Raw genomic sequence first — 27,619 nt, forward strand, 5'->3', positions numbered from 1 at the left:
TAATATGCTTTTGACCATGTTGTAACGGCGTTTCCCCCTCATTAGCTTTGTATAAGTTGTATTTTGATTGATTTGTGCATATTTGAGTAATCCTGTATTGTCCTGCGACTGAGGCAGAGTGATCAGGAATATCCTGGTTTCACCTACCCTCTATCCCCGCCCACATTCCGGTAATTTGTGATAATTTGAACAATTATTTGAAGTGATACACGTAGAGTTCTCAAATGTCATGTAGCTACTTTCAAAAATAAAACAATCTGCTGCTTGTTACAATGAAATTTCACTATGAATCTGCAGTTTTTAGGTCATGGATCGGTTTCTCTTTAACTGTTTTGGATCAATATTGCAGTTTACGGTGAAGAAAATGTAAAATGATAATCTATTAATGTTATAGTTCAATACTAAGTACTTGAAAAAAAGCAAATAGTGTCATAATCACAACACAGAAGTAATAAAAAACAATTTTATTTTTCTTTAAAAAATAACCCTCCCCAACATACAGAGCCAAAATAGTATGCTTCCATGTCGTTTCATTCAAATCTATTGGGAAGTGCTTTGACAAGGACTGTTCTTGATCAGTGGCTTTGATATTGCTTAGTCAGACAGTGAGGCTGCATGGAGAGAAGAGCCCCCCTCCGCTGTCCACATGATGCATTGGAAGGAGGGACTGTCATTGGTCTCCCCCGTTTACAAGGTGCTTTGTGGCTTCAGTGAGTGAAGGACTGCATCTGGAATCAGTGGTGCTGGATAATGCCCCAGACTCATTTTTTTAAGTACAGAAAGGGGGGTAAGAACACTGTACCCCAACTGTGACAGGCCCAGCATTGGGTGAGCTGGAATACATAACAGGATTAATATTATATATGCATTTATATATACAAATTACCTTGGACACAATGAAGAATCAGTAAAATGGTGTACAAAGGCATTTTGATTACGCAAGTTCATAAAGATGATTTAAAAATCACTTATCTGATCTCTTTTGATCCCTTTCAGCTCAAAGGGCTTTACCCATCAGACAAGGTTTGAGGCGTTTTAAGGGCATCTGAGGTGGAACTTTGAGACAGTCTCTACAGTGCCCTCTTGAGGATACACTTTGACACTAGTCACAATATTCATATAATTAATAACAAAAAAGCAATCATAACTATTACACAATCGAGGCAAAACAACTGACAGGCAGTGGTGAGCACACAGCTCCTACCGCTAAGAAACCAGAATAAGGTGGCTCAGAATATCCAGTCATAAAAATATTACATGCATTTTTTCCATCACCTCCCAAAAGTGACTAGATGTAAAGGCAGGGCTTGTTACCTAGTTATAATCGCCCACTCTTTCTGTCTGCAGCAGTCCCCTACCTGTGCCGCCCATGCACACAGAGCACCAATAGGGAGCGGCGAGCACAGGCTCGGGGATCGGGCCAGGAGTGCTGCATGTGTAGTTGCTTCAAAGTCTCAACACATAAGGTGATGATGGTGAAAATGACGTGGGTGCAGTGACCATTTTAGTAATAAGGATAAAAAGACAAGTGCATTAAAAAGAAGTCTGCATACAATGGAAGAGACTCGAGGCAGAAAAGTCCACTCTTCTGCGCCTGCGAGTGAAACATGTTTGTGAGGGGAAGAATCTTTGACATAATGCCGTTGGTACTGTAGAGAGGGTATAGGCATGTGAAGGAGTGTGTGGGTGGATGTTTAGAGTGCATAATGTGGTGTAAGCTCTGCTAATACAGGCTGGAATGTGCACAATGATCGGAGCAAGGTCAATGGCTGAAATGTAAGTTCAGTTTTACAGCACTTGTATGGTGGTCTAGGCCATTTGTAGTTGCCGCCATTCAAATCGACTGAGGTGTGCTGACCACATCTATTGCCTTTTTTGCCTTTTTTGTTGTGAAAGCTAAAGCAAGAGTGAATGTGAGAAACTGCAAATATATCATGTCATATTCACACTAATTTGTAGTAATAAAACAAATAGTAAATAAAAGTGCCTCAAAAATCCTAAAACTCAAGCAGAAATAAAGATTATCTTCCTGTCTAAGTGCCCGTTTCTGTTGGTTGGCATCACTTTTGGCTGGTTAATGCTGGTTTAGGTGCATGGGGTGCAAGTACAATATCTTTGACACAATCTAAACAAATGGTCTCTCTACCGTTACTCTAAAATGCCTACGGCTAGTTCTAGAAGTTGTGCCAGCCAGCACAGAGAGCAAAATAATCTCTTCTGTGCTTGATATGCTACGCCTGCTCCTTAAATCCAAGGCCAGAGGAACCTTCTGTGTGCAGTATGAACTGACAAAGTTGTATGTGCAGGACATGTGGCACCTACATGCTATCACTAAGTGCTAATGTACCATATACCTCCAAAATACTACGTACGTACGTTTTATATATTTGTTACTGTATTACTACGTAATACAGTAACAAATATATAAAACATGATTCTAAAGCATGAAAAAATCAAAAGTGAAATGGCCCTTGTAAGCGTGCGCCCAGTGCCACACATAGGATTCCCATAGTTACGGAGAACACTGGCATCCGGCATTCGGATAGGTTTGGAGGCAGCATTGTGGTGGCAGTAAAAAAGATGTTTTCAGATATTATCTTTTTCTTGCCTATTTCTCCCCTATCCGTAATGCATACTTACATAGATAAGGAGTGTGAAGGTAGCTTACAAAACAATTACATATTAATAACCAGGTTTTAAAAAGTCAACATAAAAAGAACAATTGTTCTGGTAAAAGTTTTTTTTAAATGGTTTGAGTGCATGAGGCTATGGAGTGCCTGCGTGGTACAGGTGAGGGTTTGTTTGTGGTTCTGGTGACTGACAGGTCTATAAAGGATGTGTAGTGGGCAGTCACTGGGGATAAGGAATGGGGATGAGGTGGTGGTGGACTAGCTGCCCACAGATGTAAATATGAGGTGGAAGGGGTCATGGAGATGCTCAGGCAAAGTACATGGTCCTCAGAGTGTCGTGGTGGATCTGCACAGCTTTGGCCAGCGCTTGAGGGTCCCGGCCGTTGCTCTGACCCGACACATGGCTGCCCTCTCCACTGTTGCGAAAAAGAAAAGTATGTAAATACTGCAATGTTCTTAAAAAAACAGCATTTCAACCAAAGTCAGACCTACCTGTCATGTTCTTTGTCCACCAGATGGTAGCGGGCACGGAAGGCTACAAGACGCGCATAGTAGGCTGGAGCAGGAATGGAGACCGAGCGGGTACAACGCACGTACGTGTGGCACAACTGGTAGGTTAAGATCTGCAACTCATCCGCAGTGAATCGATTGTCATCCCAGAGAACGTAGTAATGGGACGGTCTGCTGGTACCCTGGAAAGAGTCACATTCAAATTAAGTGAGAAAACAGTAGTAGGGCTGCACAATATAGCTAAATTATTATCCCCTTTCACAATATTCTTATCACAACATGACTAAAATCTACATTTTCTCTTGAGTTTTTGTGTAAAAAAATATATATATATAAAAAGTAAAAAGAAAATCCTATTGTTATTGTTCATTAAAATATGTATTTAATATATTAAACCTAGTTAACCAATATTACATTTATATACATTTTAAAGCATTACTTGTGATGACTGATCTCAAAGCAGAATACCCAATAAGCTCAAGCTCATGTAGTCATTGTAGTTCCAGGAAACGGACTCATCCTGAGTCATGCTCCATCATCAGAGCCCAATTATTTTGTGAAAAGGAGAACATTCTCCACTATTCACCATAGTTTTGTCCAAGTAAAAAATATTCCGTCCTTCTTCCACTTATCCGGGGCCGGGTCGCAGGGGAAGCAGTTTAAGCAGGGACTTCCCTCTCCCCAGACACTTCCTCCAACTCCAAAATCCCGAGGCGTTCCCAGGCCAGGCGAGAGACATCGTCCCTACAGCGTGTCCTGAGTCTTCCCCGGGGCCTCGTGCCCGTGGGACATGCCCGAGAAACCTCCCCAGGGAGACGCCCAGGAGGCATCCGGAACAGATGCCCGACAGGCTTTTAGATAGAAGGGATTTTAAAATGTGAACGGGCATTTTCGAGTGCAGTCAACCCACGGCGCTCGCACGGTACCAAACGAGCGCATGGTGTAAAGTCAGACGGCGCACAGCGTTAAAAGCGCCGCTTTATTTAGTAAAAGCGCCCTGACTGCGCCAGAAATTCTGTCTATAAAAATTATGAACAGGACCGGTGACAAAGGGCAGCCCTGATGGAGTCCAACATGCACTGGGAACAGGTCTAACTTACTGCCGGCAATGCGAACACAGCTCCTGCTCCGGTCATACAGGGACCGGACAGCCCTGAGCAAAGGGCCCCGGACCCCGTACTCCCGGAGCACCCCCCAAAGGACACCCCGAGGGACATGGTCGAAAGCCTTCTCCAGATCCAGAAAGCACATGTGGACTGGTTGGAAAAACTCCCATGAGTACAGAGCTGGTCCAGTGTTCCACGACCAGGACGAAAACCACTCTAATCCTCCTAAATCCGAGGTTCGACTATCGGTCTCCTCTCCAGTATCCTGGAATAGATCTTACCAGGGAAGCATAGCCAATTAAAAATGCAATAAAATATTCTTTACTCATGCATGCACAAGATTCAGTGAGCATACAAAGTTCTGCTGCTTGGTTTAGTCTCTAATAAGCCTCAGGGTGCGCTCACAACATCAAAAAATGGGACTAAACCTGGACAAGACTAACGCAAAACCAGAAACAAAACAAACCAAGTCCACATCAGGACTAACGTGGGCTCAAAGTAATATATGTACTAGCCCATATATTTTACCATTTACTATTTGGGAAAAGGCCAATTTCAAGCCAGTCTAATGGTATGTGGTGTATGAATCACCTGTATGCCTGCGTGGCTGCACAGGTAGAAGTCAAACTCAAAGGGATGAGTGATGCTGGTGTCCACAGTGGTCCCTGCAGGAATATTACCACTCTTTCCAATCTAAAAAAAAAAAAAGAAATAAGAGGAATGAACTGAGACGGATATATTGCATTTTCAGACTTTACACTGTATAGTTCAATGTCTTACCCTTTCAGACTTGTCCGCACAGAAGAGGCGTGTATGGTGGCGTTTTTGCACTACAATATAGGTGATGCCAGGCTGGTAATCCTTCTCCAGTTTGATGCATGCGTCCCTGATGGCCAGGAGCTCATAGTGGAGAATCTGCGGTACATTACATTCTTAGTCTTCTAAATAAAGTTGTATTACGAGCTGGAAGAGCATTGTTACTTCTCGTCCTAGCTTTGTGTACTGTGCTACAGTCCACGCAGTATTACACAGTAGGAATAATTTACCTGTGGCAGCTGTCCCTCTGGCACTCCATCCCTGTAGAAGATGATCCTGGTGGGCTTGAAACGTGTCGATTTGTAGAACTGAATTAACAGTTCTCTCACCATGTAAGACAAATCCTCAATGATCTCTTGGCGGGGCCTTTGTACTCGCACCGTGGCACAATATCTGCTGGGATGGGCGTCCATACTGCCTACCACCTGCACACGCAAAACGAAGAGTCAATAAAGAACATCTCTATTGAAAAAGAGATGCTTGAATAAACTTCTTCTAAACTTTGCACATATTTATCATCGTACATAACATTTAACAATTTCACTGTAGTGCTCAGGCATCTCTTGTTGTCGCTAAGCAACAGCACAACCAACCAGAGCCCATCTGAGGCCAAGGGCAGAGAGGCGGACGTCATTTCCTTTCAAAGCGTCAGTGATAAACCATTTCTCTCCATTTTCCCTCACACTATCTAAGTTTAGCATTGTTCTGCATGTATATATACCAAATTACAAAGTGAAAGCCATTGATGTAATTAATTTATCGTGAAAAAGATTTTTAAACAGCAAAAAATTAAAACGATTGTCTTTCAATTTTCAATTTTGGGTCGGAGGGTGTCCGGTTTGGGGACCACAGGATCTCATCTCTGCTGTTTGCAGACGATGTTGTCCTGATGGCTCCATCAAACCCGGACCTGCAACATGCACTGGGACGGTTTGCAGCCGAGTGTGAAGCGGCTGGGATGAGAATCAGCACCTCCAAATCCGAGGCCATGGTTCTCGACCGGAAAAAGGTGGCTTGCCCTCTTCAGGTGGGTGGGGTGTCCTTGCCCCAAGTGGAGGAGTTCAAGTATCTCGGGGTCTTGTTCACGAGTGAGGGAAGGATGGAGCGTGAGCTCGACAGGCAGATCAGTGCAGCGGCTGCAGTGATGCAGTCGCTGCACCGGACCGTTGTGGTAAAGAGGGAGCTGAGCCGAAAGGCAAAGCTCTCTATTTACCGGTCGGTCTACGTTCCTATCCTCACCTATGGTCATGAGCTTTGGGTAGTGACCGAAAGAACAAGATCGCAGATACAAGCGGTCGAAATGAGTTTCCTCCGCCGTGTGGCTGGGCGCTCCCTTAGAGATAAGGTGAGGAGCTCGGAGTAGAGCCGCTGCTCCTCCACGTCGAGAGGAGCCAGCTGAGGTGGCTCGGGCATCTGTTCCGGAAGCCTTCTGGGCGCCTCCCTCGGGAGGTGTTTCAGGCATGTCCCACCGGGAAGAGGCCCTGGGGAAGACCCTGGACACGCTGGAGAGACTATGTCTCTCGGCTGGCCTGGGAACGCCTCGGGATCCCCCCGGAGGAGTTGGAGGAAGTGTCTGGGGAGGAGGAAGTCTGGGAGTCCCTGCTCAGACTGCTGCCCCCGCGACCCGGCCCCGGATAAAGCGGCAGAAAATGGATGGATGGATGGCCTTTCAATTTTGGTATTTAGATTTCTGGTGTTCAAAATGCCTTAAATGTGAGTCAGACGATCTACAAAACAATCCCATTTCAAATCACTAAATACAATGTCAACATCTTGTAACTAATACATTTCTTCAGTAATTTGCATATCTTTCCAGGCAAAAGTGATTTCTGGCTGCTACTTCAACGTGTATAATCTATTTTGAATAGGCAAATGTCTCCTTCAAAGTCCCTTAGTCTAGCCAACAGTATTATTGGCTATAGTATTGGTAGAAAGCTGGTTACATAGCAACATAGTGTTTCTTTTGTTACCTCAGCGTCTGAGATCAACAAGTGTTTGATTTGGATGTTACTGAGACACTTACAGCAGTAATGGAGGGCTTCTTGCCATCACCAGCGGGAGGATGTGTGACATCTGCTCCCAGGAAGATAACGGGCTGCTGGAACACGGCCGACCTGACAACACAAACACAGGACTGTCACAAATCTGTTTTATTTAGTTGTTGGTGTCAGTATTTAATGAAACAAGTAAAACATATTGATTGTGGTAGAGTCATGTGAAATGGGGAAAAAATTAAAGCACAAAAACAATATTTGGAATGACTAAATAAATCTGAACGTACCTTTGGTGAGGGACGAGGATGTTGTTGATGCCTCCCAGCTTGACGTTGATCTTGAGGCAGAGGTTGGAGAGAGTCTGAGGAGAGGTCTTCACCACATTCTTCACTTGAACACACTGTGTGGCCATGCCCAGCAGAGTGTCACCCACACGCTTCACCTCGGCTGGACACACACAAGCAAGTGGTCAAAGAAGGAACAGCAACTAAATACACTCAATCTGACTGACGCCGGAATATAAACGAATCTGCCATTAAAATATAACATCGTGTTTATGGTTTATTGTACCATAGACAGGAGTTTTTCCAGGGAGGATGACGATGATGAGTTGCAGTCCAGAGTATGTGTTTTTGAGGTGTCTGAACATGGGCTCCACACTGTCTGCTCCCTGGGCGTATTTACAGAAACAAGGCTGGCCCTGGATTGGCATCCCAGCATCCTTTGAGATTTTACGCAGCTGGTCGGTGAAGTTTCTGGAAAACACACCAAAGAAAAAACACATTAATTATAATATTCAAGAGCTCAATGTCAAGACAAAGCTAGTATTTTTTTGTACACAGTAAACTACAATATTAACCATCTATGAATGTTAAAATGTGTATCCTCATAGGAGTATTCGCACTTATCAGTACTTACTTCAGGACTTCCTCTCTGCACTGTTTCTGGGGGGCAAAGCACGCGATGGCCCACACTTTGATCTCAATGCCGTTATAAAACTGCTTCCCCCTCATGTCCCAAACTCCCTGGTTAGGAGTAGCAATAGCGCGATTCTGTACACAAAACGTTTAACCATGAACACAACATCTTTTAAACTTTGGACTCATCCTTCAACAACAACACGACTTTACCCGTCCTCCATACTGTAGGATAGGAGCTGGGAGCACCCTGCCTGTCACCTCGGCCATGTCATCCTTCACTTTGATGCCGAACTCCTGGATGTATGGGTCTAGATTGAAGTTTGCGTTCTTCATCTAAAAAACGAAAAAGATCATAGGTTATCTTACAACAGAAAGTCAAATGCATCTAGATTTCCTGAAAATAAACGTAAATATACTTCACATAAACCAGTACTGAACAAATTTGGTAAAATATATAATAAATAATATAATAGCCCTAACCAATATAAGAATAATAACAGTAACCATAACAATAACCATGATAATAATAGTAATAATAGTAATAATTGATTGTAACCACGTCTAATTATTTCTTACTCGAGTCATTTTTTGGACTCCTACTTTGTATTCTTCTACTAGTAACTGAGCTACTTTACCCCCTCTGATTACACTACATGATTAGCATAGTGAGTCTGTACACCAAATACTTCAACATACCATTCATATATTTGGATATTTCTTTCTCGCCAATTGTTTGTAATAATACTGTCTACCGATTTCAATCTGAAAGTTGGACATTACCAAATCCTAAAAGGTCAACACCAGTTATGGCCAGGGGTACGTTTTAAACCTGTACATGTACTTATAAATGAGTCTGTAACTGAGTGTAATTCTCTCTGCCACCACTGCCTACAGCGGGTAAAGTGAAGGCACAGCTCACCAGGCGGCTGATCTCCTCCTGTCGGTCTGGAGCAGAGCGGGCTGTGGCTTTGATCATAGTGGAGGTCTGATTATCGGTCAGTTTCTTGATACATCTCTGGCCTGCTACAATGTTACACACCTAGAACGAAAGAAAAAGACTTTATGGTTCATACACTGTTCGCCACGTGGTCTTTGAAAGCTCGTTTCCCGGTGGATACGTACCTCTAAAGGCAGGTAGGTGTGCTTCTGCTCCTGGCCCACCTGGAGGCAGGGCAGGTGGGGGTATTTTAGCTGCAAATTGTACTTCTGCTTGAAGTACTGGGCCACTGTACATTCTACTGTCTGTCCACTTTCGAGCTGGAGGGGAAACCTTGATTGTAAAAATAAAAGGATGTAAATAAATACATTTTAAATTGCCTTTTAAACCTAACATATAAACCTCTAGCACATTTGAATTTGATTGAATAATGGATCCGCAATAGAGCTCCTGTGCATGTTGTCACGCTATCCCAGCATGCACCACTAAACTTCACACTGGCAGTGATGGCGATGGGAAATCCACTTTGAAGCTATGTCGGCAGCAGTTATCACATTGAAGTTTCAGAGACTATTTTCGTGCACCGAGATGCACAAATGATTATCCGCAGAAGAACAACAGGGACTTTTACTGAAATGACAAAGCTCCAGTTAGAGGAGAGACAGATTTTACCATCGTCTCATAACAAATCAAAATCTTAAGAATCTTGAGATTTGCGTGTTTAATACATTGACACGAGAGAAATAGCCCCTGTCATAACAACTTCATCAACGTTTTTTCACTCATTTATCAAGATCACATCGTTTTAATTATCAATATCAGTAAATGTTACATGTACAGGGTTTTATAATACATTTGATTTCTCACAAACATCTCCAGGCACACTTTTGATGATAATAGAAGTTGGAAAGTGACTGTGCAGATTTTGCAGATTTGAGACACAATCTAAACTCTTAAAAAGCCCACTCAGACCATGTGAGGCTCACCTATGTTTAATCTGATTCATTTTGAAGATTTATTGTTATTTGCGGCTTAATTTAATGACATGGATAAAGAACAAAAGTCAAACTTCAGGCCCGTTAAATAATCTCCTCTAATAATTTAGTCACATGGTGCAGGAGCTCTATATTATATTTACAATCCACTTTTAACATTTGTATGAGTTTTAACTTCCTGTTATTTGCAACATGTTGAGGACTTTTTTTCTATTTTTAAAAGATATATTTTAAATGGTTAATCGGTATAATAATACCGGACTACAGAAATCCTAATTTCTCATCATTCTTAAACCCATGGATTCAACACACTGTATCAACAAGATGACACAGCTTTAGTTTAGAACGAGGGTGGAAGATAATTTGTTTCAACAGATTTTTTTATTTGAAATTCTGATTTCTAACTCTAATTCTGATTTCAAACGTTACCCTGAAAAAAACATCCTTGAATTGTTTTTATTCAAAATGTCAGCTGCAGAATTGTCTGTTTTTTTCTCAGTCTGAAAAATCTTAATGAATAATTCACCATTTAAATATTCAATGCATAGAGTTTCAAGCCGTCAAATTCAACAGTTTAAGTTCAGCGTGTGAAATTCGCACTCCAAATTTTCAAAACAAAGGCTCAAAGGATTCACATACTTGTTAATGCCTTGCTTTGTTAAATTTACAGAAAAATTTCAACTGCTGAATTTGAGGGCTTTTGAAATTATCTACATTTTTCGAATATTTAGGTCAAATTTGTGATTTAATTTTTTTTAAACACAGAAAAAAAAATCATACTGCAAAATTCAACGACTAAAGGTCACGACTGAAAAAAATTCCAGCATGTTTTTTCAGGGTAAAAAGAAATTTGCCAGCAATTAAAATTCAAACTCTAATGAGACAATCATCTTCCATAGTAGTGTTTTTTCCATAGTGAATAAAATGTTTCATAATATTTGAATCGCTTCACTTTTTTTAAACAACCTACACAGAGAAACAAAAAAGGCACAACAATAATACCGGTAATAATCTTAAGTACTATACGTACGTCTGGTGGCTGGCAGGACGTCGGGTGACATTGCATACTCTGTACTTTCTCTTCATCTGCCCACAGTGCGTCACCTCCACTTTTAGACCTATCGTACGCAGACATCATCAAAACATTGTTCATTTAATGCAGTGTTGCGTTCAGATTTTACAACAAGGGGAAATTGAATAGCATTTGAATTTATAGAAAGTTCTTTGTAGTAAATTTGACATTCTTAAGGAAGATTGTGGACATAAATATCATGAAAACACAAAAATATAGTAGGCAATATTTTACAATAGTACACAGATTTATTTGCTATGTAGAAGCTTATTTTGTTATCTGGACTAAGCAGACTCTTAAAAACACATACAGAAAGATGTTTTAAAACAAAGACAGTGGTATTACTACATTTAAATATATTCTAAAAAGAAATATCTAATTTTCAATAATATACTTTATTTGTAAATATTCAGACACCATAATTCAACTTTTAATTCATATATAATGTATTTAAAATGTCTCAATGTAGAAATAGAAATAATAGTTTGACAAGTCGACTAAAATAATGGTTAGTTGCAGCCCAATCCTTAGACAAAACTTCGACAAAAAGAGTTGAGAAACGTTGATTTATACGCCAACTTCTTATAAAGAATGATCAATTTTACTCATCTGGATCTTGCTGTGTTCCCACGGCCCATTCGCTCACCTTTAATCTCCTTGGTGAAGCGCACACGTTGTGAATCTGTGAGCGTTTTTGGCTGCTCGTCTATGTTGCGGATGTCCAAAACTTCACACATGAATTCGATTACAGGCTGGGCTTTGTAGAAGGCGGTGGCGGACACTAGAGGGAGACAGAGCACAGAAAAGCCCTTAGTAACAGAGGAAGGATAAACCAGCAGTCACCCAGTATTCAAGATTCAAACACATTCTATTGCTAAGAGTGTCAAACTAGAGGGCTTTGCTAGTATTGTTTTTTTTTTTTGGAAGGGATGACCGGTGTTTTTGAGCGTCTGACATCACATCTGAGCAAACCCTAGTGACGGTACTTGCTCCGTGTCAGGGTTTGTCTGACTCACCATCAATATTGAGCATCATCTTCCACATTGCGGGACGAACGGACTGATGGAAGCCAAACCAGACTTCCCGGCCCCCTCCCAGCGGGTGGTAGTATCCCTCGGGTGGGGAGAAGAACGAACGCCCGACAGGAGTGTACCTTTAAAAGAAAAAGATAACATTAACCGTATCGAGTTTGGTACTACGCTCAGCGGCTTTCGGGTTGTAGACACGTTTGGGTCCAAATCACATTGTACAGTTGCCTCCGCCCATTTTGGAAGTTTTTATAGATATACTCCAACGCTGAATATTTCAAGTGACTAATCCTTTCATTTTTGACTTTTTGACTTTTTAAGTATAAGGAAATAATAAAAAACGAATAAGTAAATTTGTTCTTCATCATGAGTCATCAAAGGCAACACAAACAAATAGGAGTAGGATATTAAGGTTTTAAATAAATAGATTTTGTCTTGTTTTTGCCACCTTTCCTCGAGTTATGTGGTGCAAGATGTGTTTGGGACCATTATGGAATGAGTACCTCAGAGTCAAGTCAAATCTTTATTAGAGTGATGTTGGAGAATGCAGTTTTGGGCGTGTATTTGGAATCTCTTGAATATGGGACATTCCGACCCTCAGGACATTAAACACATTCCCTGTTTGGTCTGCTCAGCACTGCAGAGTTGACGCTGTCACACAGGTATCATTTCACCATTAAAGTGATTCTGCCTCCTAAGGCAAGAAAACACAACCATTCCAAATGCTGCACTGACATGAAATCCAGGCTTTTTAGGTCACCTACAATAGGACATCGAGACTTGAGTGTGTATTACTCATAACAATACCTCATAGAGGCAAGGTGGCGCATGGCCACGTCCAAGGCTTGAACCGAGTCGAGGGGGACCTGCAGCCGCCCGCTGACCAGAGTCTCCTGCAGCAGGCGCCATGACACCTTGGCCAGCCAACGGATCGACACCTTAAAGATTCGGTCCTTACCCTCGCCCGGGATGGTTACCTCAAAGTCCACCTGGGTGAAAAAAAGAGATCCTTTAGATGTCATTTTTATGTGGTGATGTCAGGAGGACAAAACAGTCACCTCTTACTGCACCATTACACAGCAAACACATAATGAATACGAAAACACTGCAAAAAGAGCCAATTCAAAATAAAAAGGGGAAACTGCCAAAACAAGCGTTTAAAAATGATATTTCTGCTTTTGCCCTATAAAATCACATTTGTTTGATACTTAAAATTCAGTTCATGTCCAATTTTTGTAGAGCCCAAAATCACGACAGCAGTTGCCATGCAGGGCTGAAAGTTAGAAAATCAAACCACTAGAAATACTTTTAAAAAGATATATTCTTACACATTTCTGTTGGATTGGCATCAATATAAAGATTCTCCCCAAAAACATACATCTTAATTGATATTTGTCAGCATCACCCACCCATAGTGACTAACGTGTCAAGTATATTTATAGTAGAAAGAATCTTTTCTGTTCAGGCTTTCACATGCAAAGAGACAACATCCTCATTTTCTTGGGAGAGCGTTTTGAAAGACCACACCGATGAGCCCCCACCTTCTCACTCCCAATTGGAAGTGCTAGCACCGTGTAGATATTTTTCTTGCCATCGTAAACTGGCTTCCTGTCGCCAAAGAGCTGCGGTTTGAAGTGTTGCACCATGTATTCCACCACCTCCCTGTGAGAGAGAAGATGTTTTAGATCATTTGTGATTCTTTCGGATGCACAAAGCCTGGTGACAATCTGCCAATTAAAAGCGTCTCCTGATCACCAGCCTTTGTCTGGCGCGTATTGATCGGGGCGTACAGCTGCTGAAAGCTATATTTCATGGTCATGCGGGAAGAGGGGAGGACAAAAAGATGGAGGAGGACTTTTCAATAAGCTGTGCCTTGGCCTTCACATAAGTGTGGGGGATGAGTGCGGTGGGGGATGAGTGCGGCCTGAATGGGACCGGGTCAAAGGTGGTGATCTTTGAATGCCTTCTTGGAAACTCTGGTAGAACCTTCATGGCAAAAGATCTCACACTTAACACTCGCGGTTTATTACGGAAAGTATGTTTTACACTGCGTGTAGTCAATTCTTCAAATCCTCTTTTGCATATTAACAAATAAAAGGAGCACATCTGTTTCTATTTGGATCTTCCCAAATAGGCCATAAACCGGTATCAGCACCAGAATGCTTTGAGTTTTCAGTGTGCTAGTGAAAATCAAGACAAATAATAATCTATAGTTTGTTAGTTGACGCTATTTATGCTTGAAAACTGTGCCGTGGCTCGAGAAGAAAATAAAACTTGCTGTCGCTGTATTCTATTTAAAGAAAATATTGCCATCTATAGTTTAACTCTGGATTGTTTTAGCTTCAGACAGGTTCTTTGAGTAACTAAGTAAAGGTTTGAATATAAACTCTGTCCTAACTCGATCGTGTTGATTAAACTCACACAATGTCTAAAATGGGTGAGGTTATAGGGTCAGTATCTTGATTCACTTTTGACTCAACCATCTGTCTTTTCTGAAAACTATGGCCCCGCTGTAGCTGAGAAAACACACAGGAGACTCGGGCTATAGATCTTTGGTCGTTTGTTCAATTAATCGACGGGGTCTTAGTTTTACAAGTCGATTCATTATTTTGGGGGGATTTTAAAGGATTTATATTCACAACAGCAAAAAGGAGAAGGCATGTAGCGAGTTTTCTGCAAGTTAATCTGCCTTTTTACTGTAAAGCACTCGGGATGCAGTGTTTTTCAATTCAAATATTGAGTTTTGAGTATCTACCAATCCCAGGTCTTTCTAAAAAATAAGAACTGTTAATATCATAATAATGTTAATAATGTTATTTGTGTACACCCATTACAGTCACTTTGCAACACAAACTGTTGTAAAAGGAACTCTGTGACTGGATCCTGGAGGTTGTAAACTTTAAAATGAGGTGTCACATGTAAGTCTGAGCAATCAATGGAAAGATTGACAGATTGAGATCGAGTCAGATGAAATTCTCCATTACTGTGTTTGTGTTTGAGGTCCACAGTCGATCCCGGTTTTGAGCAAAGGTCAGACTTTGGAGGAAGACATTTTCATATTATTGGTGTTAAATGGCACAGAAGTGTGTAAAGTTTCTGTTCATGAAATTATAATTAAAAGCCTTTTCTATTACTTTTTTTTTTATTTTATTTTAGACCAAATAAAATAGAATCGAAAACGATCAATATTCTTCCTTCTTCTTTTTTTCCCTTATGCCTAGCCCAAATCACATGTCAAATATCTATTGGACTGAAGTTTGTAAAATGATGTTTGTCTTGTTAAAATGATCTGTTTGAGTATCGAATCCATAAGCTTGGGAATCGATACCTAATCACTCAAATGTTCCAGTGTCTGCACCGATGTTGTCACTAGTAGCACTGCAGCCATAATACATTCAGTTTACAAGTTGTTTTCTGTATAAATATTTGTAAGAGAGTGATCTCCTGTAGTGGAGGTCTTGTCAGTGCACTTTGGGTACAGATATTTGGGTAAAGCATAGAGATGCTTGATAGGTTTGAGAGCTTTTGTCATTACCACATGTCCCTTTTAGTCGACTAAGCGAGGACAGAGAATCATCTTCAAGACTTTATTCAACTACAGCTCGAGGAGACGTAGATATTGTTTTCCTGATAGAAGGCTGAACTGATGTGTCCTGTAAAGCACTTTGGTTGTCTCTGTGTTGTTGTAAAGTGCTGCAAATAAACTTTGATTGTTGTTCTTACTAAGAAGCTCCTACAAACCCTGCCCGCTTACCTGTTGACTCGTCGAGGGCACTTGTCAGGTTTGATGTCCACCTCATAGTGGTACACATCCATCTTTGGAATCTCAACCTCAAAGTAGTTGGCCAGCAGCTTGATGGGCTTGCCCACTGTGCCCATGCCCGGCCGGCGGGGGGCATGGAACACCTGCTGCAGGGGCGGGGGGAAGACCCCCAAGGGCACTGCACACAAAAGACAGAAACACCTTGTTAAATCAGCAAGGAGTAGTAGAGAAAAGACTAGCTTTTGAAGATGTGAACGCAATAAAGGCTCTGAAAGGTTTACCAAATGTATGTTTTATGGTGTTGAATAGCAAATTGCATTAAAAGGCCATGTCCATAAAGCCCTTAATCAACAGGTTAAGCTTTGTATTGCTGTAGTCAGCATGTGGTTAATGAATTCACTGTAATAATGTGCAAAACGTCAACGAGTCTGTCAGTTATTGCCATATTGATGATTTAGTCCTACATCAGAAACATGTTTTATTAGGAATTTCACAAATCATTATTAACTTGATTCAAACGGACTTGTATTTAAGGCTGATCCATATATCGCAAAGGTATCGCTATTGGAAAAGACTAAATATGGATCGGGTCGGAATTTAGGCTTGGTTTTGTCTGTTACGTTTTTATTTTGAGTTTGAGTGATAAATTAAGGCATGCACATATTTTTGTTTAATATAACTGAAATCATAGTGTCAAAAAGTATATTCAAATATTGCAGTATTATTGGTCATTATACCTAGGAGCAACATCACATATTGCAATCATTTCCACTATCGTGCAGCCCTAATCTAGACATTTTGATAGTAATGGTGTTCATAAATATAAACATTACTTCTCTGTCTGTGCAGATAGAGAAAGATCACTTTATTGGGTTAGTTTTTGCACGTTATACCGTATCGACCATCAACAATTGGGGATTCAAATGGAAAAACCTACAGATGGGCTGCAAAACATCGGGTGCTCTGGATTATAAAATGAAAAGAAATAGAGGAAACATGTTCAAATCAAATGCACAATTGCTATAGAACAATTGCAATGATGATTTTCTTTTTTTTTTAAACACAAAAACAATTGGCATAATACATAAGTTGTTTATATTTCAATTGTTTTTTTGGTTCTCAAGCTGATTTCCAATCAGAAAGAAGGACGAGCTCAAAACGTTGTCAGACCCCGCAACTTGGTCCAAAAGGGCTCTCAATGGCATCCCAAGTTCCATCGCTATTGTACTGTTGTTTACAGACCAGCAGAAGCACTGTAATAGCTGTCAGCCTATGGAATATATATATATATATATATATATATATATATATATATATATATATATATATATATATATATATATATATATATATATATATATATATAGAATCCATGTATATCTTTTTTTTTTTCAAATAACTTTGAAGATTTTTAAGATTTTGTTGCCCTTAGGCTTTATTGGACAGGAGAGGACAAGGTGAAATGGGGAATGAGAGAGGGTAAGACATGCTGTAAATCGTCGGAGTCGTGATTTGAACCCACGACACTGCGGCCAGCTGCAAATGGCATACGTGTGCTCTGCCAAAACCACTCAAACACCAGGCAGCACTGTAATATTTATTTATATCAAGGCTTTTCTATCATCAATCAAGTATTTTCTCTAAATACTACGTAGCCCATAGTCAAAGATAAGGTTTGGTGTAATGCTTGGATACATAGTTCCTACTCGGGCTGTGTAATTGATCAAACTGAATTGAGATCCAATCCTTTCAAATCATCAATGATCAGCTTGGGGCTTTTAATGGAGAGGTCCACAGCCAATCCTCCGTCAGTATAAGCATGTGGTTTGGAACAGACAGTTGATGTTTCTTGTGTTAAATGGCACTTATTAAATGTTGAATTGAAATTGAAAATGGCGACTGAACAATATGAGTGATTAACTTTGCTGCTGCAGCTCTATTAGAAATGACTGAAGATAAATTAGACAGAAAACATAGATTATAGCCTAAAATGCATGTTTGTGCCTCACCTCATTCAAAAGATGCATTAATTACAAATAGCCTATTGTCCCGGACGACCGTTATGTCAAAGCTTATTTGCTGCGTGAAATAAATCTCTCCAAGAGCCCAAGAGGCCCATGGCTTTCGTCACACTGGCGGCCCGCTCTAAGTGGCTGTGCATGTTGTATGTTTCAAAAGCTTCAGAGCTCAGTAAGAAGGGGGTCCCAGACTGGGTGCTACATGGGAGCCGCACAGTGACTCCTGCCTGAGAGGGGCCCATGCCTTAACCTTTGGGTCCCCAGAGAGCGGCCCTCCTCCAGCACAACAAAGAGCCCAGCTGCCCTGCTCCTCTGCTCCCAGCCGCACACACAGGCACACGGGCGGACGCCCCAATGAACGCACACACAAACACGGGGCCCCCCCTCCACATTCCCAGCCTCACCATGGAGACTCCACGGCAACACAGTATTGTCATGGATATCAGGGAGTGGTGTATTGGGCTGTTGGTGAAGATGAGGAGGAGGCTGGGTGCTACTTTGGTCATGTTGAAGAGACCTTGGCCTTTTCAGGTCCAACACTGAATTATATTATAACAGTCCATGGGCTTGTGGTTCTCCAAAAGGACATTTCAAACAACCCGCAATATGGAATATTGCAATGAACAGGGGTGTCCAAACTATGGCCCGGTAGCCAATTGTGGCCCTCAGACCTCCTGCTGCCTGCTAAATGATCAAAACTTTTTTACTGCAAATTCAAGTAATTCTGCCACCATAACCTCAAGAAGAAACATTATGACGGTTCCAACTTGCCTTATTAAAGGCTCTGGCAAAGTTGTGCATCCATCTGAAGGACACTGTATTGACATTGGTCTGTGTGACCCTCTGCTTTAATCTGATGACCAGTGGTAAAAGTCTGGACAGCCCTGCTCCAGAGCCAAGCATCCTTTGCAAAAGGAAAGATTTTGTGAGCTTGACTTTATTTGCATATTTGTAACAAGAAGGCTCTAGATCAGGCAAGTCCACATTATGGCCCTGTGGGGGGCCTGATGCTCAATTAGCCCCAAGTACCAGAAGGTGTCATTTATAAGACAAGTGTATACATACATGACCTCAGTAACTAACATGATGTCATGTTGGACTGACCTGATATAAAGGTTCAAAGCTGGATAAAGCTGTGGTGTAAATGTATCAATTTTAACAATTCACTGTATTGACCACCAATATATGCCCCCCCTGTGTCATCTAGGTTTCAAATGAAAAATACTTGAACAGCCCTGTTCTAGTGGATAAAGGTATGAACCTCATGGATTGTTTTAATATCAGATTAGAGACCTATTATACAAACAGAGGCACTCCTAATTTTGAAACAAACTGTGTTTAGGGACACGCCAGTCATTTGTAGGAGTGGAAATTGCTAAATAACTCTTATTAATGAGCAAATACTCTGTCAGTATTTGGTAAAAGCTGTTATTACCATTATGTATGGCAATATTGGGTTTGTTGAGCCGTAATTCACAGTAACATATGTAGATACTGCAATATTCTGCTGCCCTCCTCCCAAACAGGGAAAGCCTATCCGTAAATAGCAACAGAAAACCCTTGGGTCGAGCACGTTCACCATCATATGCTCTCCAAACCTCAAATGCCACACTGACATAAGAGTAAGCTTTAAAACGTCGGTTCTACTTGGCATTCTTCCCTGGCGAACTTTGTGTGTATCAAAATGCAAAAATCATACTTGGGCAATGCATCTGCCAAACACAATAAACACGAGATCTCTGCATGCATTTGTTACACAGAAATCGCATACGCCAAGTGTGTCCAGACTTTGTTGTGATCCGTGCGCACTCACACACGGAGCTAACAGACTCTTCACGGCCGTGCCAGTGAAGGCAGATGGTGAGAAGCGCAGCCAGGACGCTCACAAACCCAAAGACAATAGCTGTCTCCTGGTGCTCGGTCTTGAAGCAGTGCTTTAGTTCTGCATCGCAACAGGAGCACTCACTGCTCATGGTTTTGGAGATGACGTAACACTGAATCCATATGGGAATGTGAATCATTTTTAATTAGTTGATGCCGTAAGCCCAAACATGTCTGGCAATTTTTTATTACTATAAGTTTGAGGTGCTGGTGTGAGGTCATATATAGCTCCACAAAACGTGACACTTATTGTAACTACCTCTCACTTTTCTCTCACTGTTAGTCAGTTACTATAAGAAGGCAAACACATCACTGAACTATTTACCCAACCTCATTCAGAAAACTCATTTGTAAAACGCACGAACCACCATTATTTTTATATACAATGTTTTAGGTCAAATTGCGTACCCTAATAGACATCAATTTGATAAAACAACCAGGAAGCACAACTTTCCTGGCAAAAAGTGTCCCTGTGTGTGAGCCATGTAAACAGGTCAGAGTGTGCACCTGTGGAAAAGCAGTCACACTCACTCTGCTGAATAATGTGCTGCATTATGACACTAAAGGTTCATGTGAGGGCACAAGTCTGGCACATCTTTCACTTGTGCTGGAGCTCGATCACACATTAGGGTCACCATAAAAGGGCTGCTCTACGTTTATGACAGTTTTATAGAGGTGGGCTTCACACTTTCACTCACCACGGCAACTAATGATACAAATATGTTAATAAGGGCGCATGTAAAGCTGCCCAGCCTGTCAGTGTGAGCTGTGGACATGCAGGCTGTGTGGGCTGGGTGCTGTGCAGAGTGTGCAGGGTAAAGGCTGCACACAGCTGCAGATGCTGCCTCAAGGCGGGATAAACCTCCTTTTCCTCTCGGAGATTCCCACGACCTCTCCAGCCCTGCACAGTGCTCTTCCCAGTCTGCTCTTGCACATCAGAACAGACGGTCTCATTTTGTACTCAGTGTACTTTGTGTTCCGAACCATATGATGCAGAGGTGTTGTCACCAAGTCTCGTACAACAGCCTCCAGTGTGAACATGTACCGCTGCAAACACGCAAAGACTGCCCGCCTCTCCATTATGTGCAAATGCTACAGTGGAATCAAAACCACGGTACGTACCAGCGCCAGACGGTCCCGGCTCCATCCCATCCACTTAGCCGCTCGGAACAGCTCGTACGTCCGCAGCTGTGGTCAAAGAGCCGCCTGTCCGGCCCCTTCAGGCTGGAAGCGTCTCAGACCTCCAGCCCCCTCCTCTCTCTCACCGTGCAGTGGTGGACCCCCGCCCCCTGCCCGGACCCGGAGACCCGCAGAGGAGCTCCGGCTAACGGCGACTGCAGCCGCTGACCCTGCTGCTGCTGCTGCTGGTACTGCTGGTACTGCTGCTGCTCACGGAGCTGGAGGACGTGTGCGTCTCTCTCCCCGTCGCGGTCGGTCTGTGGGCAGCCTGCTCTCGGCGCACGGAGGACGTGTTCTTCTGCGGTGTTGGAGCCGTTCATCCGCGGTCTTTACGGTCTGTTGTGCTCCTGCTCACCGCTCAAGCAGGATTCTCCAGCGGAACAAAAAGGCCAGCCCCTCACCCCCAAAATCCCAAACTTCTTCTCTTCCATTAGAAAAGAGACACGAGATCGGTAATGAACTTACCGACTCACCCTAGTGGAAGTATGAGGAATTGCACCGTAAATATGCAAATGAATCAAGAGTTCAATTTGGGTAAAGGTGCACACGTCGTCATAATCAGATACATACACTAGAAACATTCCCATAGCTGATCGTTGTTATCATGCAGTTCGCACGCAACAGATTCATGCTGGTTGCGCATTTCAAAATGACACCCGAATATTGATTACACACATATTTTACCATATATACAGTCTATGGTTATACTTGTAAAACTATAACTGCTCATAACACAAGTGACGTTGAGGCTTTCTCTCTCCCTCTCTCTTTCCTTTTTTATGGCATAGCGTAAAACACATACTTTGAAAACGAACAACTACAGAAGGTGGCGGTAAATGCACCTTTTCATTTGGCCACCACAACAACAACAACAACAACAACAACAACAACAAGTGACGTTGCGTCTCTCCATGCACTATCATGCTCTGCACAATCAAAGCGCGAGCCACGCACAGGATTCAAAAAACAACTGAACGTGAACCGGAAGTTGTCAGAATTCCCGTACGTCACTTTACTCCAACGCGGAAGTGGGTCGTCATCGTTCCGGCTGTGAGTTGGAAGCGCTTTATGTGCTGTCAAACGTGCCGAGATTCATCTATTCAAACAACTAAACTGAATGAATGAAGCTTGGACAATCAGCTACAAGTCTCTTCGGATCGGCTGCGTTTAGGTTTGTGTGTGTTTTTTTTCGGAGGATTTCATTCATTGCACTGCATGCCTCCTGGACAAAGTATCACTAGCATGCCATATTTAGCCTGTCACTATCCGCTTATGAAGGATCTGTGCATTACATGTTTTGTGGGACGGCTGCTGTGTTATTTGTAGTAAACCAATCACTTTGTAATCACAGTTCTGTCACTGAATGTTTCGCAGGTTTCTGTAAAATGTCGTGGATAAAAGAAGGTGAATTGAATTTCCTTGAACGAATCGCAGCTAATATTCTAAAGGTAAGCTTGCAAAACTCACCTACAGCTTTAAGTTTTGTCAAATCTGTTTTTGCCTTTGCCTATAAGACTGAAAATGTTAGTGACTCACAATCTGATGACTGACAAGACGTCTCATTGTTGAATTGCATAGTAGATTTAATGGACTTGCTGACAGCAGGTTTTCAGTCCTCTTAAAATGCTGGTGCTGTTTTGCCTGAGCTAATGATAATGTGTGTCTTTAAATTATATTGCTTTATGTGTTGTCATAATTCTCAGGCGGGTCCCATGCCTAAACATGTGGCTTTTATTATGGATGGTAACCGGCGTTTTGCCCGAAAGAAGAATATGGAGCGCCAAGAAGGACACACGCAAGGGTTTAACAAACTAGCAGAGGTGAGATTACCCTGGTATTTTAAAACTAAAACAACATTGTTTTTATCTAAAGTTGTTTCAATAGATTTTTTTTCTTATCTTCTCTTTTTCTCTCTATCTCAGACCTTAAGGTGGTGTAAACATTTGGACATTCAGGAGGTCACAGTATATGCGTTTAGTATTGAGAACTTTAAGCGCACTAAAGATGAGGTGGATGGGTTAATGGAACTGGCCAGGCAAAAGTTTCTGAAATTATTGGAAGAAATGTAAGTACATTTTATTATTACATAAAAGCATTGCTGTGGCTGTCTGGACACTGGTCACATTACTATAGCCATCACATGATTCACAGCTTCCTCAAAGTTAATATAGGAGGTGCTGTTCTGCAGACACTGCAGCCCATTTATGTTCAGATTGTTTCAGGCTTTGCTTTAGGCATTTGTGTGGCTTTTTGTTTTATTTTACAGTTTGTGTAAAATTGTCCTGCCCAAAGATTTTTTAAATATTTGTCGTTTTCTTTAATCTTAATTTTATGACTGCTGCGATACACAATCCTCATGTCACTAAGGTTCCTTTTTACTGGTGCTAATATATCAGTTCATCTGAAAAGAAACCACAAACATGCTAATTGATGACTGACGGTTTATAGATCTGTTTATGTTTTAAAAATGTCAGGTTCAGCTGTGAGTGAAGACTTCATTATTATAATTCAATAATTATTTTGAGCATTAACAATCTACTAGGATTGGAAGGGGTCATCTTTGTGTCCAAAATTCATTCCTAAATCCCTAATATTTAATCTGTAAACTTGTCTTCACTCAACTGAGATGGGCCCATTTAAAGGGAAACATTTGAAATGTCTGCACTTTTTTATGTTCTGTAACTCTTTATACTCTTCCTGTAGTTCAAATGATGGCATAATAAAGACATTAGGAAAAAGCAAGTAGTACGTGCTTGATAATGCATCAGACTTTAGTGATGGTTACTAGGGCAAAAATCAGTGACAGGCCAGTGAACTTTGCTGATGTTATCAGGTGTTTATGAACGTGTTTCCTTGTACTGTGATGCTGAGATTGCTTGTGTTTTTACTTGTCATCTTTTGTAATGTTCTTATTCACTCCTTTTCTTAGGGATAATCTTAAAAAGCATGATGTTTGTATTCGAGTACTGGGAGATTTGAATATGCTGCCACTTGATCTTCAACAAATAATTGCCAAAGCTGTTGTAGCAACTAAACATCACAAAAAGTAAGTTATGCTTTTAAGTTTGATTAGTTACAAGGACAACAAAATATTAGTCTAATATTGCAATCTTTATTACATTGTTATGAGAATTTTAAATCAGAAAAGATAAACACAAATCAGTGTGTCAGTCAATCAAAAGTGCTAGGCAACACAAAAAATAATGAAATAAAAATATACATTCACATTGTTTAAAAGTGCATTATGCATCTTTGGAGATAAGTATGTCCCCTTCTTGTCTCCTTGAAGATGATGATGTATTGCCTAGAATGTTCCACAGTATGGCATTAAATCAATATGTAGGATTTATGTCATTACTAGTGTTTCATTGCTGGAAGATACTTTGATAAATATGCATTCCTGCGGTGAGCAGAGGTCACCTCTCCACAGATCGAACCTGTAAGTGTCATGATTGACAGGAAGGTTTGCAATATCCCCAAAAGTAACAACTGGTACTTTAGTTATAGCAGTACTTTTTTGTTGTTGAAATATTTATCTTGTCTGTAGAATGGCTTGTAATACTTGGCATACTTGTAAATATCCGGTTTTAAAAATATTCTTGCTACTTTTTGCTTTTCAGGTGTTTCCTTAATGTATGTTTTGCTTACACATCAAGATATGAGATCACAAATGCAGTTAGAGAAATGGCTATTGGAGTGGAGAAGGGCCAGATCAAAGCAAGGTATGCTGTTTGTTCAATAAAATGCATATTCACATTGTAGACACACAATTGGCATTAAAAACCACCTTGCTGGGCTGCCCGGTGGCCGAGTGGTTAAGGCAGCAGCACATACGCCAGGCATGAATTCCAGCTCCGACGGATCGCTGCATGTCCTCTTTGCTCATCCCCATTTCACAATAGGTTCTTCTGTATAGTATGGCCTTTGGGGGGAAAAAATCCTTTAAAAAATACAAATTCAAAATGTATTTATTTATAGAGAGTATTTATTTAAAGTGCTTTACAATGTTTTTTTTTAATAAACACAATACAGTTTATACAAATATAAAACGTGTATGTAAAAATAAATAGATAAAAACATACAAACTAAAATATTAACCAGGTAAAAGTATTTCAGTCATATGCTAAACAAAACAGTCTTTAGCTTAGATTTAAACACAGCCGGGGTGGGTTTCTGTCTCACAGCCTCAGGAAGGCTATTCCAAAACTTTGCCCCATAGAACTGGAACACAGATTCTCCGTGTCTGGTCTTGGCTCTGGGCACCAGCAGGAGGCCGGTCCCTGAGGTCTTCAGAGTCCGAGATGGTTCATATGGCGCTAACATGTCCCGCTAGGCCATGGAGAGACTTCTACACAAGCAGTCTAGTTAGGCCTCGAGGAGCAGCGTTCTGGATGTACTACAGCTCTTTCGGACAGGCCGTTACAGTAGTCTAATCTACTGGAGACAAACGCATGGATAAGTCTCTCCAAGTCTGGTTTAGACACTATATTTTTAATTTTGGCAATGTTGATCAGATTGAAAAAAGCTACTGATGTTATTGAATTGATGTAGTTGTTGAAATTCAGGTCGGAGTCTATTATTACTAAATTAAAAAAACATTATTTTCACAAAACATTCAATATTCAAATTCCAAAGCACTGTGCTACTCGCATTTACCTGTAGTAAATGGGGCCTATGTAATTCTATTTGCGGTTTTTGAAAACATTTCCAAACTAGAAATTGACAATGAATTTACTCATTTGTTTGGGATTGGCTAAATAAATGTATCCTATTAATGTCACGTTTTAAAGTATTTTAACTGACAAAAATCTTTGAGTAAAATGCACTTTGCGAGGCTATAATTTTACTTTTGTTCATTTATTCTGACAGAAAAGAACTTGCCAGTTTCTGTTTCATGTGGATTAGCCCAGGTCAAAAAGTCTATAATCTTACAGTTTATATGGCGATTTCTAACATAGAAGAGTGCGAAATTAGTTTAGTGAAAGAAAAGAGCTCATTTATCATCTACTGATTAGAACGAAATGAAACTCAATTCCAGATTGAGTTTTGTGCTTCGCTTGTTGATTCTGCAGAAAAGCCCAATGTTTTTCAATCTCCTGTGAATTTTTTGCTGAAATAAAGAAGATAAAACCAGTGACCAGACTGATACTGATATTGATGCGTTTTAAAAATACAGATATATCATTCTGGACTTTCCCAGCAATATACTAGTGCAGATCTACACATTCACCCTCACTCATTCACTCTCATACAGTTTTGGTCTGTTTTCAGTCCATTTTCTCCAGTTGTATCTTTACCCACAATCCTTAATCCAAAATTTAACCAAAAGTATCAAGACATTTTTGTTGCATTGGACCCCTAAATACGGTCTGATCTGTGGTTCACCTACGCCGCAATCTACAGCACTCACAGGAACTACCCGTCTTTATTCTAAATATAGAGTTATTCTAAAAATGTTTGCATTTCTCTCAACAGTGACATTTCCGAATTATTGCTCAGTGAGTGTCTTTACAGCTATAATTCTCCCAATCCCGATCTGCTCATCCGGACCTCCGGAGAAGTGCGGTTAAGTGACTTCCTACTTTGGCAGGTATGAAAAAATACAATGAAACTATAAAACATTAAACTAAATGTGCCATTTACTCATTCCCTTTATTGTCGCACAGACCTCTCACTCGTGCGTAGTGTTTCAGTCAGTTCTGTGGCCCGAGTACACATTTTGGAATTTGTGTGAAGCCGTTATCCAGTATCAGCGCAGTCACAAGTCTATTCAGGTAAGTTTTTGTTTGTCTAGTGTCTTGTACACCTAAAGTTGGGCTTATGGAGACACTTTTGTGGTACATAACAACATAATCTGCAACTGTTACAATGCAAAACTGTACACAAGTTTGTATAAAGCTGGTGCTGCCAGCCGCAGTGTCGTGAGTTCGAATCCAGACTGACAATTTGCTGCATGTCCTCCCTTCTCTCTCATTTCCTATTTCGCACTGTCCTTTCCTGTCTAAATAAAGCTTACGGGCCAAAAAAAAGTTTGTAGTTTTGTATAAAGCTGACGTTCCTTTTGGAACATCAGTCCTTAACATTTGCACAGCATTGTACAAATGTTAAGGACTGGTTTAGTCTCTGAATGGAAATGAGTGACATTTTGTGCATATGTTATGTACAGCTTTTGAACAGATTTTTATTATGTTTTCTCATCACAGAAAGTCAGAGATCTTTATCAAGAGCAACAGGAATTCCAGCAGCTGGAAGCAGACCGCACCTGTGTGACAGAGCTGCACCAGGGCAATGGAAAACCCTCTGACAACAAGCGACAGCAAGAAGCACTGCAGCAGTACACTGCCTGCAGAGAAGAGCGTGTTCGGGACTTTCTACTGGAACTCAAGCACAAGAGAGACTTGTTTTTTAGTGACTTAAGCAGTCAAGCCGTCTCTACCTAGGATGACTAAAATCAATCAAGCCCTGTGTTAAAACCTCTTCTTTTGTTTTTCACTTCTGCGGTGTGAAACTGGACTTCTTTTCTCTTTACCCCCCCATTTGTACAAGACAAGAGGGCACATTACCCCTATGGGGCTGTAGAATACATGTGGAATTATTTATGATTAGATTTCTAAAGAAATATACATGGAAATATCTGGTCAAGGTGTAGTTACATTATAGTGTGTCTAAAGCATGCTTTTGGTGTGAGAATATTTGGGTCACAGGAATATGTTTTGGAAGCATTTCCATCCAATAAAGTGAAGAAAATTTTAAAAATGAATAATGCAAAA

At 41.0% G+C, this 27,619-nt stretch overlaps 3 protein-coding genes across 3 annotated transcripts in view; 1 reads left to right on the top strand and 2 right to left on the bottom strand.

Moving 5' to 3' along the window:
• The window catches only part of ago3a (argonaute RISC catalytic component 3a), a 479,754-nt gene that overhangs the window by 36,024 nt on the left and 416,111 nt on the right, over window positions 1-27,619 (bottom strand). The gene's annotated exons all lie outside the window — the stretch shown is intronic.
• Window positions 450-21,047, bottom strand: ago1 (argonaute RISC component 1). Its single transcript, XM_072461618.1, has 20 exons — window positions 20,793-21,047; window positions 15,763-15,949; window positions 13,550-13,670; window positions 12,816-12,997; window positions 11,997-12,133; window positions 11,627-11,761; window positions 10,939-11,026; window positions 9,099-9,246; window positions 8,896-9,015; window positions 8,187-8,309; window positions 7,975-8,108; window positions 7,627-7,811; window positions 7,344-7,503; window positions 7,086-7,176; window positions 5,293-5,487; window positions 5,027-5,161; window positions 4,838-4,939; window positions 3,123-3,322; window positions 2,403-3,046; window positions 450-2,364 (listed from the first exon to the last, which is right to left on the bottom strand). The coding sequence occupies exons 1-19, from the start codon at window positions 20,815-20,817 to the stop codon at window positions 2,938-2,940; spliced, it is 2,577 nt and encodes an 858-aa protein (XP_072317719.1). The 5' UTR covers window positions 20,818-21,047; the 3' UTR covers window positions 450-2,364; window positions 2,403-2,937.
• dhdds (dehydrodolichyl diphosphate synthase) lies at window positions 21,863-27,513 on the top strand. Its single transcript, XM_072461206.1, has 9 exons — window positions 21,863-22,020; window positions 22,224-22,297; window positions 22,553-22,669; window positions 22,772-22,914; window positions 23,779-23,895; window positions 24,470-24,571; window positions 26,325-26,439; window positions 26,516-26,623; window positions 27,053-27,513. The coding sequence occupies exons 2-9, from the start codon at window positions 22,235-22,237 to the stop codon at window positions 27,287-27,289; spliced, it is 1,002 nt and encodes a 333-aa protein (XP_072317307.1). The 5' UTR covers window positions 21,863-22,020; window positions 22,224-22,234; the 3' UTR covers window positions 27,290-27,513.

Source organism: Eucyclogobius newberryi, unplaced genomic scaffold (genome assembly GCF_026437365.1).
Source record: "Eucyclogobius newberryi isolate DKJ021-1_F unplaced genomic scaffold, fEucNew1.0.hap1 SCAF_3, whole genome shotgun sequence".
In the NCBI taxonomy this organism is placed as follows: domain Eukaryota; kingdom Metazoa; phylum Chordata; class Actinopteri; order Gobiiformes; family Gobiidae; genus Eucyclogobius; species Eucyclogobius newberryi.

Excerpts from the sequence above, each read along its gene's own strand:
- ago1 (XM_072461618.1), bottom strand. The coding sequence starts at position 20,817 with ATGGAGCCGGGACCGTCTGGCGCTG. Across the intron at positions 11,762-11,996 it reads GATGATGCTCAATATTGATG|TGTCCGCCACCGCCTTCTAC; the intron begins GTGAGTCAGACA and ends GTCTCCCTCTAG. Across the intron at positions 11,027-11,626 it reads CTTCACCAAGGAGATTAAAG|GTCTAAAAGTGGAGGTGACG; the intron begins GTGAGCGAATGG and ends TGCGTACGATAG.
- dhdds (XM_072461206.1), top strand. The coding sequence starts at position 22,235 with ATGTCGTGGATAAAAGAAGGTGAATTGAATTTCCTTGAACGAATCGCA. Across the intron at positions 22,298-22,552 it reads TCGCAGCTAATATTCTAAAG|GCGGGTCCCATGCCTAAACA; the intron begins GTAAGCTTGCAA and ends CATAATTCTCAG. Across the intron at positions 24,572-26,324 it reads AAGGGCCAGATCAAAGCAAG|TGACATTTCCGAATTATTGC; the intron begins GTATGCTGTTTG and ends TTCTCTCAACAG.